The 15,667-nt window shown below is 39.2% G+C and overlaps 1 protein-coding gene across 1 annotated transcript; it reads right to left on the minus strand.

Annotated features, from left to right (window-relative positions):
- Positions 1-12,307: 12,307 nt before the first annotated feature.
- Positions 12,308-13,360, minus strand: MC3R (melanocortin 3 receptor). Its single transcript, XM_074843080.1, has one exon. The coding sequence runs from the start codon at positions 13,283-13,285 to the stop codon at positions 12,308-12,310; it is 978 nt and encodes a 325-aa protein (XP_074699181.1). The 5' UTR covers positions 13,286-13,360.
- Positions 13,361-15,667: the final 2,307 nt, after the last annotated feature.

Raw genomic sequence — 15,667 nt, forward strand, 5'->3', positions numbered from 1 at the left:
TAACTGTAGGATGTGAAAGTACACATTTTAGCTACTTAGACACCATGAATGTACAGCCAATGTGGGTCTGATTACATAGGTGCTGACACGATGGGCAGGTGCTGTTGGATTCACAGTGTAAACAAAAAGATTTTTGAAAATGAATTTATTACAACATTAACATGATCATGCTAAGCAATATTTTTCAAATATCTATTTCGTAATGAGAATGTGTCATTAAGATATGGCTTGTTTCTAGACTTTTCCTCCCCTACAAAAACTACTTTTTGCTTTTAACACATGCTCACTCATTATGCAGATGGCTTAATGATCTTGTATTCATTGCTATATCAATGTGTGAACTGTATTCTTAGTTAATTCCATCTTCCTCTTTATTCAGAAAATCTGATTGCTCAAAGTTCTTTGATGTGGTGGTTTTGATCATGGAGAGCTTTCAATCACCATTTACAGAGCTGTCTTAATGTACTTATCTCTTCAGGAAGAGTAATGTTAAAACCTTGCGTTACATGTTCTGCTCTTACCAGTTACCAATAAAACAAGAAAGTGGGTAGTGTATGAGTGAATTAATTTTCTAAATAGCAATATTTGTGCATATGCCTAGGAAGCTATTTGCCTTTTCTGATTAGTAATTATACAACAAATTGTGAGTAACTGTCACATTAGAAGTAAAGTATTACTTCAGTATATCAGAATAAATTTTAATTAAGGAGAACTACCAAAGGGACAGCATTTAAGAAAACAAGACACAAAACTGTCACACAGCTCCAGCTATCCCAGAAAATTCTGTTTCCTGAGCTGTCTCTTGGCTATTACAATCTGGAAAATACTGTACCCTGAACTAAATATCCTCCCTGCCAACTTTGCTAGCTTCACTATTTGACATTAATTAAGAAATGGTCCCCTACATCTTTTCCGATCTCTTCCCTCAGCTTTACAGAACCTTCAAAGATGAAAACTTATAAGCAGCATGTTTTAGTGGCTAAATAAGAAATCCTGTTCATTTAGGAGGGGCCAACAGCAGGGAAGTACATAAAAGATGCTCCTGCCCACAGTACCAATTAAGTAGTATTCTGGTCTGTAAGCCAGCGACAAGGGAAAAACAAAGCCTCGTACTCCAGTTTTCCTTAAGCAAAGCAAACCAAAAGTGTCCAGTACAATATTCAGTATCTCTTCACATCCTGCTTTTCAGATAATAGTTGAGCTGGTTTTGGATACTTCTCGTACATTCTGACTGTCAGTAATTTCACTACTCTTAGACTGTGGTAAGGAGCTGCACTTAGGTCAAAAAATGATATTTAAAATCCAGCATATCTGAGAAATAATTAATTCCACTTTGATTACCCTGTCTCATTAACAGAAAGTGTATTGATTTTCACTGTACTGATGTTATCATACGGAATCTAGATTGTGGTTATTGCACTCTAAGTAACATTGTTATTTGGTCTTGGTTGCCTTAAATGTCTGTATTTTATAGGCTTTAAGTTTTAAAGGATATTGTTGGCTTAATTGTCATTTAGCCCTTACAAGTACAGTATGTTTTTAGCTAACACAAATTAGAATACCGAAATATAGAGGCCAAAGCTACGGGGCAAAATTTTCCCATATCTCTTGGAGGTTTTCTCTTTCTGTCCCTTTGTGAGTCAGCAAAGGTTAGGACTAATTCCCATTAAACCAGCTGGAAGCTCTTGTTTCTGGGTAAGATAACATAAAGTCTTCTTGCTAGCAGAACTGGGTGGAGGCAAGTGTTCCCTTGTCTCGTTTATGTGATTGCCTTTGGAAGTGTATGAACCTGCTAAGTGCATCTGGCATAGTTTCTTTGGAAGCCAGCAGAGAAGCTATTTTAATACAAGAGAAAAAAATCTTTACAACGTGAAGTCAAAGTGACATGTCAGCTCCTAGTGACACTACACAATAAATAATCAGAGGTGGTAGAAATCTAACCTAAACCAGTTTAAATTAATATTATATGAGATGAGAGAAGAAAAGGATGAATCGGCACTCTGAGAACATCATGTTTTTCCACTTGGTGAATTCATTTTTAAAAAGAATATTTAGTAACTTATTTGTGCACCATCTGATTCCATGTATGTGTGATTTCATTTCAACAGATTTTGTAACTAGTTACTACCTACTTGTAGAAATTCTGAAAGAAAAAAAAGAGAAATACAATATTTTTTCTCTTCATAGAATGTCACTGCCCTATGAAAATTTGCTTTTGTTTCAATGTCATTCCCATTTCTTCTAGCTTTTGATTTAAAATTTAGGTTTTCATAGTTATTAACTTTGTAACAGAATTTATGACATATCTGGTTTATAATTTTAAGATATGTTTTTTAACAACAGAAGAATATATGCATTTTAGGCAATAACAATATGATCGAATTATCAAATTGCATGCTAGATCATCCATAATAAGGCTGTTATATGAATCAGTGATGGAAACAATGTTTGCATTGTTATTACACCCACAGATCAACTTGTGTGTGCTCTCAGTTGTATATGCTTGTATATGATTGCAGTTTCAATTTAGCATGCTTAGTCGGAAGAAAAAAGCCCGTGTTTTCTGATCTAAATGCAGTTAGCAGAACAATTGCTCATTAGTAAAAGCTTTTTAATATTGAAATATGCAACTGTCACTTCGTATACAAATAGACACATGGTTCCAAATTTAACATTCTCTGTGCACCTTTTCCTGCTTCATCTAGTCTGATTGTAATCAATGGGAACTTCTTTGATTTCATAAATAATCCAATATCATGTCTTATTGACTAATTGCATTTACCTAAGTTGATTTTAAATGTTTACTTCTGTACTCTCCAAAGTGTATTAGCCTATATGAAGTTTCTCAGACTTCTGTTCATGCACCTGCTTTTTTTGCACAAATAGTAATGACACACCAGCATATGAACTCTAGCCACCAGTCATAGGTTTATTTATAGAAATGGCAGGTTTGCACCAGTTGTATATGTGGATTATTGTGTTTTTTTTGTTTAGACTTCATCCTGTGAAGTTCCCATTTGCTATGCATGGCATTAAACAGGGAGGTAGTGTCAAATAGTACTTAGGAAATAGGGTGAATTATTTGTCTGTTCAGCTATCATTTGAGTCTGTTTTAAGATCTGTTTTAAGACTGCTTTGGTGTCTGCTGATGGACGTTCTGCCCCTCTTTGCTATTCCCCTCCCCTAGAACTGAATGTTCAGTCATTGCATAATACAGGAGTTGGTATTCTCCCTTGTTCTGTGCTTTTAAGTAGCACCTGCGTCCATGATTTTGGTACTGAGAAAGACATTTGTGTCTTTCAGAAGAAACAGGCTGGGCTCATGGATATCTATTTAAAATGGGAAGACCTCTGGCCTCTGTCCCAAGACTATCTGTGTGGTATGTTCTGACTCCTGAATGAAAAATGTCAGGACCAACCTGGTCAGGGAATACATTTTTCTTAACCCCCCCATCTTTTTCTAGGCTAAACAGTTTTTGCTTGTGAATCAAAATGAAACTAACCACCACCACCATCAAAATCCAAACACCTCCCCCCCAGTATTCACTTATTAACATATACCCAATCTGTTTAGACATTCAAAAGCTTGTACCAGGCCTACCCAAACTTTCTTCTTTGCATCCCACCAACTTTATGCAATTTACATGGCTCATCACCATAAATTACATCACATGTTGATTTACTTTGCCCATGATCTCTTAGAAAAACTAGATGATTAATACCCTTTAAAGCTTGTTTAAGCATTAAACTTTCATGACTTTATGCAAATGCTTTTCATTACTGAAACTGTAGCACAGAAGTGTCATAGCTGGTTTCTCGAATGAGGGATAGGAAGGTGGTCAATGGTGCCTGTGGTAGCTTTTGTGGAATACACGGCCACAGTTACTGATCACGCATTCTTGACTCAGAAGGAGATGAAAAGCTGTGTAGTCACAAAGCCAAGAACTAAGCCCCCCACCATACCTGGCCACAAACCTGTAAATATAGTAACAGAGTCTACATAACACCACTTTCTTTTAAGTTTAGGAGCACCTTTATATGTTAAAGAACAACCTTTGTGTTATATAACATGCCTTTCTGATTAAATAGATGGTCTATTACATAATCATAAAAATATAGTGCAGTACACTTTATTATGACTTTATTATTTAATTTTTGTACATCAAGTTGTATATGCAAATCAATTAGTTGCTTTCTTATGTATGAAGGTAAGTTTACTGCATGCCTCATGTTTAGTCCTGCCTCCTGATTTGTTTTACCAGAAGTTTTGAATTCCCAAGTCTGCCTAAATTGCTTTCATGCAGAGAAATCTGAAAACAAAAGATTGTCTTTATTTACTGTCCTTATACCACTTGAGGGCTTTAAATTATGAGTCCTTGATTTCGAGCACATTTCCAAGTACATGCTGTACAGTTTTAAGATTACTAAAGGCAGATCTTTTCACAGGTGTCACATAATTGACTGCAATGAAGAGACAGGCAATAAAAGGCTACAAGGATTGGTCTGGTGTTTTGCCAAAATGAAGAATAAGTTCAGCCTCATTTTGAGAGATAAGTGTTTTGTGAAGAGGGGCTTTGTTCTTAAAGGCTGAAGACAGGAGTAGCATGTAGGCTTTGTGAATTAACACAGTAACAACAATACAGATGAAGTCTGTACTAATTAGCTGCAGAATCTTGATTGCACAGTTAATGGTTTGGTGTCTATCTGCTGATAGACACCAAAGATATCCATCCTCAGATCTTGCCCCCTCTCATGTCTCAAATGTCACTACATGCCTCCAGTAGCTGTTTTGCACAGCTGTTCAGACTTTAATTTCCCATCCAACTTTCTCTTGCCTCTCTTTTTTTGCCTATTATTTTCTTAGAGGTGTTGATCCTGCTGGTGATGAAAATCTGAATTGCAATGACTCATGGAATTAGCTTGTTGCATGTTGGGACTCCTGCCTGCTGTCAGTGCTATAGCTCCAGGTCTCTCAGCTTTGGGCAGTCTCAGAACCAGATTTTCTCTATGATGTCAGAGGTGATGGCATAACTAGAAGGGATAGAGATGCCTCTGCCTGACCCTTTCCATCATATACACATTCCATAAAAATGCAACTTTGTAAATTTTCCACTGTTTCATTTCAAATTTGTGAAGGTCAAGGTCTCAAGGTTGGGTAGAAATTCACTGTCTTTCACTGAGGTAGAGATGAAAAGACTCCTTAGTTCCCCAAGCAAGTTATTTCAAAAAGTCATGCTCCTTCTCTGTTTTTTCCTGAATATAGAATCTTGTGTGGCTGCTTACCTCGACAAAACTAGAAATTAGGTAAAAACATTTAGCGTGCTAAGTTTTAGCAGTCCCTGTCAACTGAAGAAAGTTGTTCCTGCCCTATCTTGACTTTTCTAAACAGTGAGTAAAAGAACCTCATCCTCTTCAGTGACTGCTGAAGAGGAACTTCATCACCTGCAACATTAGCCTTTGGGAATACTCACCCCCATGCAATAAGGTATTATAAAATGGGAAAAAGAATTAAATACACTTAGAGCTGAAGATATCCTGAGATGACCCTCACAGCTGTATGCTAATGGCAGAGGAAGTACTCTGTTTCTTAATGCACTTATTCTGAATTACGCTTTTCTCAGCATGCTTTAAGTCATACACACCAATGCTCATGCAAAACTCTGTTAAGGTGTAATATGAACCCTTAATGAAATGAGTGCTAATAGGCCCTCACTGCCTTTTCTCATCATAGGAAATAACTCTTTAGACTGATTCTCCCAGCTGTACCTTTTCACTGCCTTGATTATCAACTCACTTGGTATAATGGCCCCTTTGGGGTAGGTTGTTTCAGTAGCATGGCTTTTGAAGGTGGAGAGGCACTGCAATTGCTACCCGGCTGCTTGTATAAAATGAGATTGTGTTGAGTGAGCAAACTTGAAGGGGAACATGTGTAGTAGCAGGTGTGTATAGGCAGGAGGTCTGCAGTTGTTTTGCCTCACCTAGTTTCTTGTACCTCTGTGAATATGTAAGTCTAAAGAAACACTCGTTTCTCAGGCTGTCTGTAGGTTTACCTGTGCTTAAAGGCTAATTCAAGTTAAGTTAGTGAATTTGAATAGCTGGAAGTGTTTCTGATCCAGTGTATGGGTGTTTATTTTAAAAACCCAAGACTTCATCCTGTTAATTTAAACCATATTTCTTGTTACATCAATTAATACCTAGTTGTAATATTTATGTGTCAACAGAGAGTAGTCTTAAGTCCATCATGTTTGGCCTCTAACTTTGTAGTTCAATTGCTGCTTACCCCCAATGTGCATCCTTATAATCGTCATGATTATATCAGTAATGTGTTGAAAGTGTTGTGCTGCTTATTACACCCATTACAGTGAATGAGGACTGCTCTATATATTTTAATTTTTTTCCTAGAATGTTCATTTCTGACCTTGAATAAGTAATAGATAAAGAACAAACTAAAATTGCATCAGTTAGGTGAATACTGACTGTGTTTATTACCAATGGAGGCAGTTTGAGCAGTAGAATTGTGGATTTATGGATTTTCTAAGTAAATATCACTTCAGCAGTGCCTTCCTTGTTTGTAATCACAAGAGAGGAATAGCCTGAAATAAAAGCTGTGTGTTTTTTCCATAAACAAAGAAATGAAAAGTGTAAAACAAGAGAAAAACCCCTTGGAAATTCATAACTGCTTAGGGCAGAGACTTAGCTGTGGCACTACGAACATTCACACCAACAAAATAGTAGGTAATAAATAGCTTTCCACCACCATCTCAGAAAAAGGAGGTATGTCTTCTTCTTGTGCAGCCATTTAAATGGGTAAGAATAGCTAGTAGGTCTAATCTGGTCATTAATGTTTTCAGAATGATGTGAACATTAATTTATCTTAAGTCCTAAAAGTCCTGGTTCTGGTTTTCCTGGTAAAGGATATTCTTCTGGACTTCTGCCCCATTAGACCAACACAGCATTGCACAAACATCAAATTTACTGTGTTCCAGTTTTTATGGTTTCTGTTTCAGAGCCATTTCCATTTTGCCTGTGATGTACAAGCCTCCCCATACCAGGTGGGTTTAGGGCTCCTTTGCATGGCACTGAATCAGTGAGTGGGATGGAAATAGCCCTTTTGCTCCAGTCAGCGCTGGTGCCAGTAGCAAGGTCCTGTGTTGGTACCTTACCCAGTGATTTTAGGTTGACTCTAACAGGTGTATATTATGAGAGATGAATGAGCATAGTCCTGTGCTACAATTTAAATTGCTTATGAAATACATAATGATTGTGATGATGTTAAGATGGTGGATGGTTATGAAAAGTGGGTTTGGAGCAAGCTTCCCTACACTTGTTTTTTCTGGAAAAATTAATTTTAAACAAGAAGAATAAAAAATGCTTGCTTTCCAAGCAGATTTAAAGCATCAAAACCTATGTTTTTCTATTTGGAGTGAATCTGATAGAGCTTATTTTGATTCATCAGTGTAAAGTCTGACTTGAGTTGTGACCTCATTATGTGGCAGCCTAGGAAAGAACACAATGAAATGTTCAGCTGTGATGCTGTGCTGCTCCCAGTGCAGCGAGCTTCCCCTGTGCAAATGGGCTTCACCTGTAGCTCTGGCCTTAAGAATCTGCTTTACCTTCCTTCCTCTATGCCTCTGTCCACTTAATGTACATTAATAATTGAACTACTTAAAAACAAGGCTGTATTTTAACCTTTTAAGTTTTAACCTTCAAAACTGAGCAGAACAGCACTATCTGAATGTTCTTCATAGAGATATATATGGATGGGAAGTTTTATTAGTCTTTGTAGTGTTCTTTGAAGGCTGTTTCTTTCCTCTGCCATCCACCTGAAAGCTTATTGAACGTGGGCATTGTGTTATAGTTGTGATAAAAAGTTAGATCCACGCCTGTAACCAGAGTTCTTCTGAAGAGGGAACACCAGAGAGCCCTACTGTGACTTGGTAGCAAAATTTACAGTGATATCTGGAGCTGACCTTCAGATTGCTAATACAAGCGACGTGAGCCCCCCTGCCCTGCATGCTGTAGCCCACTGAATGCTCTCCAAATTTCTATGCCTTATTCAGAAGGGATCATCTTATATCAATCGGTCTGAGTGCAGCCTGCCTCTGTTCTTGGATGGTGGAGATGGGAAGGAAGAAGCTGTTCTGGAACAGCTGTATCTGCTGTACCCATGGTGGGTGTCTCAGTGCCCAGGTTACCTGGTTTCTGTCATACTATCTCAGAGATGTGGAACTGAGATTGGGCTGGGTTGCCCAGTAAAGGGGTTTCCAGTGTATGTTGTGAAGCAGTATTCCTTTGTTGGTGAGCATCAAAATAACCTTAATGTGATTAAGGTATAGCTACCAAAGCAAACAGCTAACCCTGGTCCCAAACTAGGCTTCAACAAACAGAAGCATCTTATTTCAGTGAAGAGGTAATCAAGGTATTTGTACTAATGGCCCTACTGATGACCTTGGTTGACTGCATAATTCTGTGCTGACCTTGGTTGACTGCATAATTCTGTGCCTGGTCTTTGTTATGTAGCCATTAGGCCAAATGCTTTAAATTATAAAATATTTAGACCCTTATTGATGGGAAAATTGCATGCACAGTGATGAATTTTATATAAAAGAAACAAATCTGGCTGTAATTTGCAGAATATGCTGTGTTGAGATAGCAGGATAACTCATGCTCCTGTGAATTCAAATATTTGTCTGAATATATGAGGGTTTTCTAACCAGTCTTTGAGCTGTAATCTTATAGTGCTCATGAACTGCCTGATTTTCTTGCAGAAAAGCTGAATCAATAAATCCATATACATGGCACCTTTAGATGAAAAGGGTATTATCTCGGTCTGCCATTTTTCATACTGTCTAGGGGGAAACTGCATATGTCTTGTTCAGCCCAGTACTCTTACCAAGGAAGAAACATTTCTTCTTACAGATTTTACATTATCCTTAATAATAACAACTCTGAAAGTATTCAAATTTCACTGCCATTATAAACAGAGGCAGATTCTCAGCAGGTACAAATGTTGCTCTGGTTACTAGCATATGTTAAGGACTGCTGCCCTGTACTAGCATGTGTTGCTGTGAAGTCTTTGTTCTGCTGTATGTACACAGCTATAGGGTGCACTGCTGGGAAATGATACTGTTTTGGGGGGCTTCTGCTGATGTTCCAGTCCTTGCATATCTCTTAAATGAGTCCTGACTTGAGCTTCAGCTCTGTCACTGAGGACTGAGGATGGCTGCACACCAGTTCCAGGACTCCCTTCTCACTGAAGCATTAAGATCAGTCCCACAACTGATAGCAGTGGTATTTCCTTAGAGTGCAGTCCTGTTCTTCCCCTCCCTTCCATTTCACACCTGGAGCTGTAGCTATTAGTGTTCATTCCCTACCTCCTATTATGGGGTTCAGTCCCATGACTCTTCTTTCCCTTCCCATCACAGATGGGCTTGTGATGGCTACCATCCTGGCTCCATGCACAGGACTGCACCATAGATTTCCCAAGTATGAGTTAGATTTGGGAATCTGGAACTGGGGCTGGACAAACCCACTGTCCGTCTCCATGGGTAACCTGTGGGGAGGAGCTGTACTTTCACTGGCAGGTGCCAGAAAGCGTGAGAGATCTTTGAGGGATTTCATGGATTCTTTTTCTATCATGTTTGCATGTGGGATGGAGAAGTCTGGCTTTTTTTGCTCATTTTTGTGTAGCTCTGTGGACAAAATGTAGAATTAAGAGGTTTTTGCCCGGTGTTAGACTCTATTTCTAGTTTTGTGAACCAGACCACCAGGATTGTGGTTTGACATGTCATGGTGCTCTGACAGAAGCAAACATGATTCTAAGTGATGTCTTCAGATTGTTTTATTCAACAGATGTATGTTTTGCTTAAAGGCAAAGCACAGTATGAATCAGTCTCATCTAAAATCACTTTTAAAAAGAGAAATAAGTAGGACATCAGGTGCAATAAAAGCTAAATACACAATAACCTGAGGCAGAATATCATGGCAAACCATGCTCCAGAGTATAAAGATACATAACACTGACAACACGTAGAGTTTTTTACAAGTAGGTACAGTCTTTTCACACCATGAAAGGCCAGTTGTGTGGTTTCCTATGCTGATGTTTCAGTTCATCTTAATGCGCCACATCAGGTGTTGCAGAAGTAAGACAGGCTGAGCTGACAGAACATTAATTTGTGAGACACAAATAAGGCTGAAAGCATTCACGTTTAGCTTACTTGACAGTTGTTGGGATTTTCTCTCATCTCGACCTGAAATGTGGAGAATATTCATCTGTGTCTGTTCTGTCATGTGCTCCACAGTGACCTTGGATTTTTTAGTTTATTTTTTTTTTTTAAATTAAAAGTTATGATATTAGGTAAGTGTTGGAACAGTGGGAGTGTTGGGAAGGTGGAAGTCTGGAGATGGGATTATGGGAGGAAATGAGAACTCAATTAGGGAATTTAGGATGTGATCAGAGGACAAGGGAAATAGGGAGCATGACGTTGGTTTGGGCTGATGGGCAGAGTATAACCAGAGCACAGGGAGAGATGTTTCTTGGCCCCGTGAAAATTATACACTCCATAGGATTGGGAAGTTAGGTTGCTCCCCTACACAGATTGTAGGATGCTGAGAATAAAACCCAGTCAAACAGGGGTCAGTATTTGCAAACTGTGGGACATGTCTTCCCCATGGACAGTCAGAGCTGGGTTCTGGAGGCAGTAGCAGTGAAACACCATCAGTCTGGGTTGTACCAGGACTAGTGTGTGAATGCAGAACTGGAGGCAGAGTAGATTGGGAAGCTCTGGTCTGGATAACTGTTACTAAACTGACAAAAGGAGAACCCCAGAAATAACAGCAACCTAGCAATTCCACTCAAATAAGGGAAGGGGAAGAAAAAAAAAAATCTTCAGTCAAATGAGATCTTTTAGTTGTTTGAAAGCATAGACAACCCTGAGGGTTTCAGGTTACTGCCCCTCCTAAAAGTGAGATACCACAAAGGTGCTAAGTAGACTTTAGGCTTAGTGTTTTCTTTGTCTGGCACTGTCTGTGATACTGCCCGTATGTTGTAATATATACAAATCGTGTCAGCCTTTGCTCAGTTACAATATGCTATTTGAAGGCCACTTACATGGTTTGTTCCTATAAAAAGCAGAGACAAAGACTAAATTATTGTAGCTGAATTTACGTGCTTTACATGCCATCAACTTGCACACAGAGTTTGAAAATGATTGCAAACAGCATGATGCTTTCCTGTTTCCAGTGCAGGAGTGTCCATCCATCAAACTCAGTGTATAGCTCTTTAAGTAAAAATGGACTGAACTAAACCATATATTTCCCAATGCATAGAAGTCGTATCTGCCATACACATCATATTTCTTCCAGGTACCTAACTTAGCCATGCAGCTTTTACACAAGGCTAAATACAAACTGTTTTGAATTTTATTCCTTATGTTTAGATCTGTGTAGTCTTCAAAATTTTCTAGGGATGGGTCTCATTGGTGACAATTTATCAAAAGGAGATTTCTGTGACTTATTTTGTTAACATACCAAATAGTACATTGATCAGTGCATTCCAGTTTAAAAAACTAAAATAAAAATTCGAGGATATAATAGTCCTATATCACAATAAGTAATGTAAATGCCCTCTTCATATGAGTCACTTCTATCAGGCAGCTGCTTAAGTCACACTATGACTGATACAGTAGCTGTTCCTTTTCACTTAACTGATTTCTACTGAAAGAATATTTCCGTGCAAGAGGAATGTTTACTTTCACCCTTCAAAAATTTTACTCAGGGTGCTTTATAGCAAGCAGCATAAATGTCAATCAGTTCTTTTAAAAGAAGGTGGAGGCATGGGAGTAAGTGTAGAGCAATGCTGTTATGTGTTGGTGTTTTGATTTGTCTTGCAAGCGAATAGCTTTCCACAGGAGTTACTAATGGAATCTTTTAGAAAACACTGGGTTGTTGATAGTGGCACATAGGTAAAGCAACAGGTAAAAAATAATGGTAGAGATATTATTTCAATCTCTATAAAATATTCCCTTTCAGGATTCATTTTTCCAGTAAGTTTCTTAAGCTATTTTGTAAGCCACTCTGGATTTCCATCTGTTATAACTATTTAAATAATTCCAAATAATTTAGTTGAATCTGGTTTTCATTTTGAAAAGTATGAATCAAGGCATCAAGTAGAAGGTTATTTTTTCTTTCCTGTGCCCTTCCTTCAAGCACTGCTTTTGAAGTGGAGCTGCTGTGTATCTAGATGCATATATATATTCATACACCTATTGTGTGTATCCTTTCTCTATTCTCAACACAAAGCTAGAGGTTTACAGCATGCACTGTCCCACACTCATGCCGTAACAGCAACACACTATTTCTTTGAAAGTCTTTCTCATCTCCAGACTCCGGAAAGCATAAATGAGTGGATCAATTACTGAGTTACACATTATCAAGACCAGATATGTATTGAAGTGTGAAGTGTAGCAGACGCAGTATGGATTCATTGGGCAAGAAATGATGAGAATGAGGTGAAGAAAGAAAGGTGCCCAGCAAACAATGAAGACACCAAGTAATATAGTGATGGTGACAGCTCCCTTCATGCAGGTACGTTGGTAGGGCACCCCGTCCACAGGGAGGGCTGCGATCCGCTTAACATGCAGGCGTGCGAACAAGAACATGTGAACATAAAGGGAGGCCATGAGAAAGAGCATGGTAAAGAACATGGTGATGAGACAGACAATGACAGTTTTGCTTTCCGAGTAGGCAATGAATATGATGCCACAGATGATACAAGCAATCCAAATGACCACAATCAGGGTTAATGCTTTCTTCACAGTCATGATGCTGTGGTAACGGAGAGCATAGAAAATAGTTATGTACCTGTCAATGGCTATAACCAAGAGGTTGCAAATTGAGGCTACCAAAGAAATACAAATCATTGAGTCAAAAACATTGTCCATGTGCTGAATAAAGTGGTCATCAATGATCAAATAGCCGTTGCTCAGGATTGCAATCATGATAGTCTCCAAGGCATTTGACATGCTCACTAGCATATCTGCCACAGCCAAGCTACAAAGGAAGAAATACATGGGAGAATGTAGGTTTCCATTCTTCAGCACTGCAAGAATGACAAGGATGTTTTCCAGGAGGCTGATGATCCCTAAAGTCAAGAAGACCTCAGCTTTTATGAAGACCTGCTCACAAAATCCATCACCACTTCTGTTGTTCAGAATTGAGTCATTGAAGTCTTCAGTGACATTAAGCAGCACAGGCTGAAAGGAAAACGCAAAATGTGTGGTATTCATTGCCAGCAAAGGAGGTGAATTCACAAGAGATTACAGATCTGATAGAGCACAGGTTAAAAAAAAAAAAGAAAAAAGGGGAGGAAAAAGAAGAAAAAGGAAAAGAAGTCCTTCCAAGTTGTTGCTGTGCACATGGGACAGAATGAAGCAAGACTTTTCTTTAGTCACTTTTACAAGTAGAAACATAAGAAAATCTGCATTTACAGTGAGTTTTTTTGTCAGTCACAGGCTTCTCTTCTCCTTTATAAGAAAGTGAGCTTCAAGTCTTGCAGGCATCAAACAGTTTTCTCTGAAGGGAAAAATCAGCAGCAGCACATTGCTGGTTCTAGCTCTCCTGATGATTAAAAGCAGGGAGTTTTCTCATCTGCTGTTGTCTGCTGGGGCCAGTGCAGTTTTGTTGCCAGTATGTTGCAGCTCAGTGAAGTATCTCTTGCTATTTCTGTGTCAAGAAAGGAAAAGAGAACTAAGGGATTTTATACATGCATGAAAGAAAAAACAACTCCTACTTAATCCTCCGTGAAGAGCATTGGCCATTAGAGAGCAAGCACCTTTCTGACTGACAGCTGCAAACACCAGGTACAGCATCCCCACCTCTGGCTCCACCAGCAGATCTGAAACTGTCTGGCGCCCTCTGCAGATAGAGAATAGGATGGATTTGCCTTAAGATTGGTCTGAAAAATGGGATTTTCATGCAGCATAACTTGATGCCTGTTCTCGGCAGCCGGGTCCTGAGCAGAGGCAGGCAGCTGAGGGTGGTAGGTGTTCAGGGACAGGCAGGATGCCCATGCGCTGTCCTGGCCTCTACTCCTCTCCTGTCCTCTTGCCTGGTTTGAATGGGCTGGCTGAGCCCTGAGTTGAGTCCAGAGAATGCCCTGCTTGAGGACATCCTGGGCTCACTTGGGCGTTGGACCTTGTGGTTAAAGACAACAACACGAGGGTGAGCTGTAGCACAGATGGGCTGTGGGTGCAAATAATATGTGCATGATATAGTTGCTGAGGTGCTCCAAAGGCTGTCATGAGCTGTATAACATTGGTTTCATCACAGACAAGCTCCCAGGGATTTAATTCCTTTCCCACAAATGGTTTGGGTTTTGTTTGTTTATGCTGATTTCTAAATTTCTTGCTCACAAATGAAACAAAGTGCAGGTGTGAGTCTCACACCATGCTTTCTCTGTGTCATGACTTTCCAGCTCTGCTGAAGGATCTCAGTCAGCCTAAAGGCTTAACCAGCTCCTGTAAGATGATTTTTTTTTGTTTTTCTTCTCTTCCTTCTCCCTCTCTGCAGAAGTGTGCTATGTTGTACTGGCAGAGAAAGGTCATCCCAGGAGGACCAGAGGCTCAGCCTGTTATTAAACCAGTTAGATGGAAGTTAATCTGTAGCTGAATTCAACTTTGAAACCATCTCTGGCAGCGGTGGTTTCAAGGACAGTCCTTCAAGTTTAATTGCCTCAGTTAAACCTTCTCTCTCTTTTTTTTTTTTTTTTTTTTAAATACTATTGCCCAGTTTGTGAGAATGGACACTTAACGTTGGTCTGGTTTCCTTGGTAGCATCTCCAACAGCCTGAAGCCTTCTGACCTGACTGGTCTTGAACTTACCCATCATCCCTTAAATCTCTGAGGAGTCCTTTATTCCGAAGAGTAAATGCTGGCTACATGGGACTGCTCTGATATCAGACCTATTTTAATGAAGGTTCTTCTAGTAATCTTCATGGGAGGTTCATGTGAACACAGAGCTGTGGGATGAGTTGGTCTGACCCAGTGTGTTACTGGGTTGCTGGGCCTGTCTCCAGTATTTCAGCAGGCCCATGCACCCTTGAGCACCTGAACTAGAAGAGTTGCCCAGCTAGACATCTCAGCTGGAGAAATGAAACAAATTTCCATGTGCCATTTCTTTTCTTTATTCTTTCAGAAGTAATCCTTCTCCCCAGCAGCTGCTTTTTCTCATAGGAGCCCACCATAACTGGTCTTAACTGGAATTGTACTGATTTTAAGCCTATGCAGGACCAGGCAGATTTTCAGTTATCATATATTAACAGGCAAGTGTAAGGTAGATTTTCCTTGCACATTATTCACTCACACTATATCTCTGTCGTGAATTTTCTTATTTTGATTTTTTTTGGAAAGTGCTCACTGATGTCTGTAAACCTCATGACTTGTGTTTTGCAGAAGTACTTTAGAATCAAAGCCATGTCATGTATACTAACATTTGGAATTTCTATTACAGGTTTGTTAGTTCAAAAAGTCACAAATATTTTCCAGTTTCATTCTGAGCCCACAGAATTATTATTGTGCACCCATAATTCAATATCAAGAGGCTACAAAGCTCAAATTCAAACTCCAGATGATACGTTTACAAGGACAATAACCAGTGCAGTAATTTTAATC

This window comes from Strix aluco, chromosome 17, assembly GCF_031877795.1.
Source record: "Strix aluco isolate bStrAlu1 chromosome 17, bStrAlu1.hap1, whole genome shotgun sequence".
NCBI lineage: Eukaryota > Metazoa > Chordata > Aves > Strigiformes > Strigidae > Strix > Strix aluco.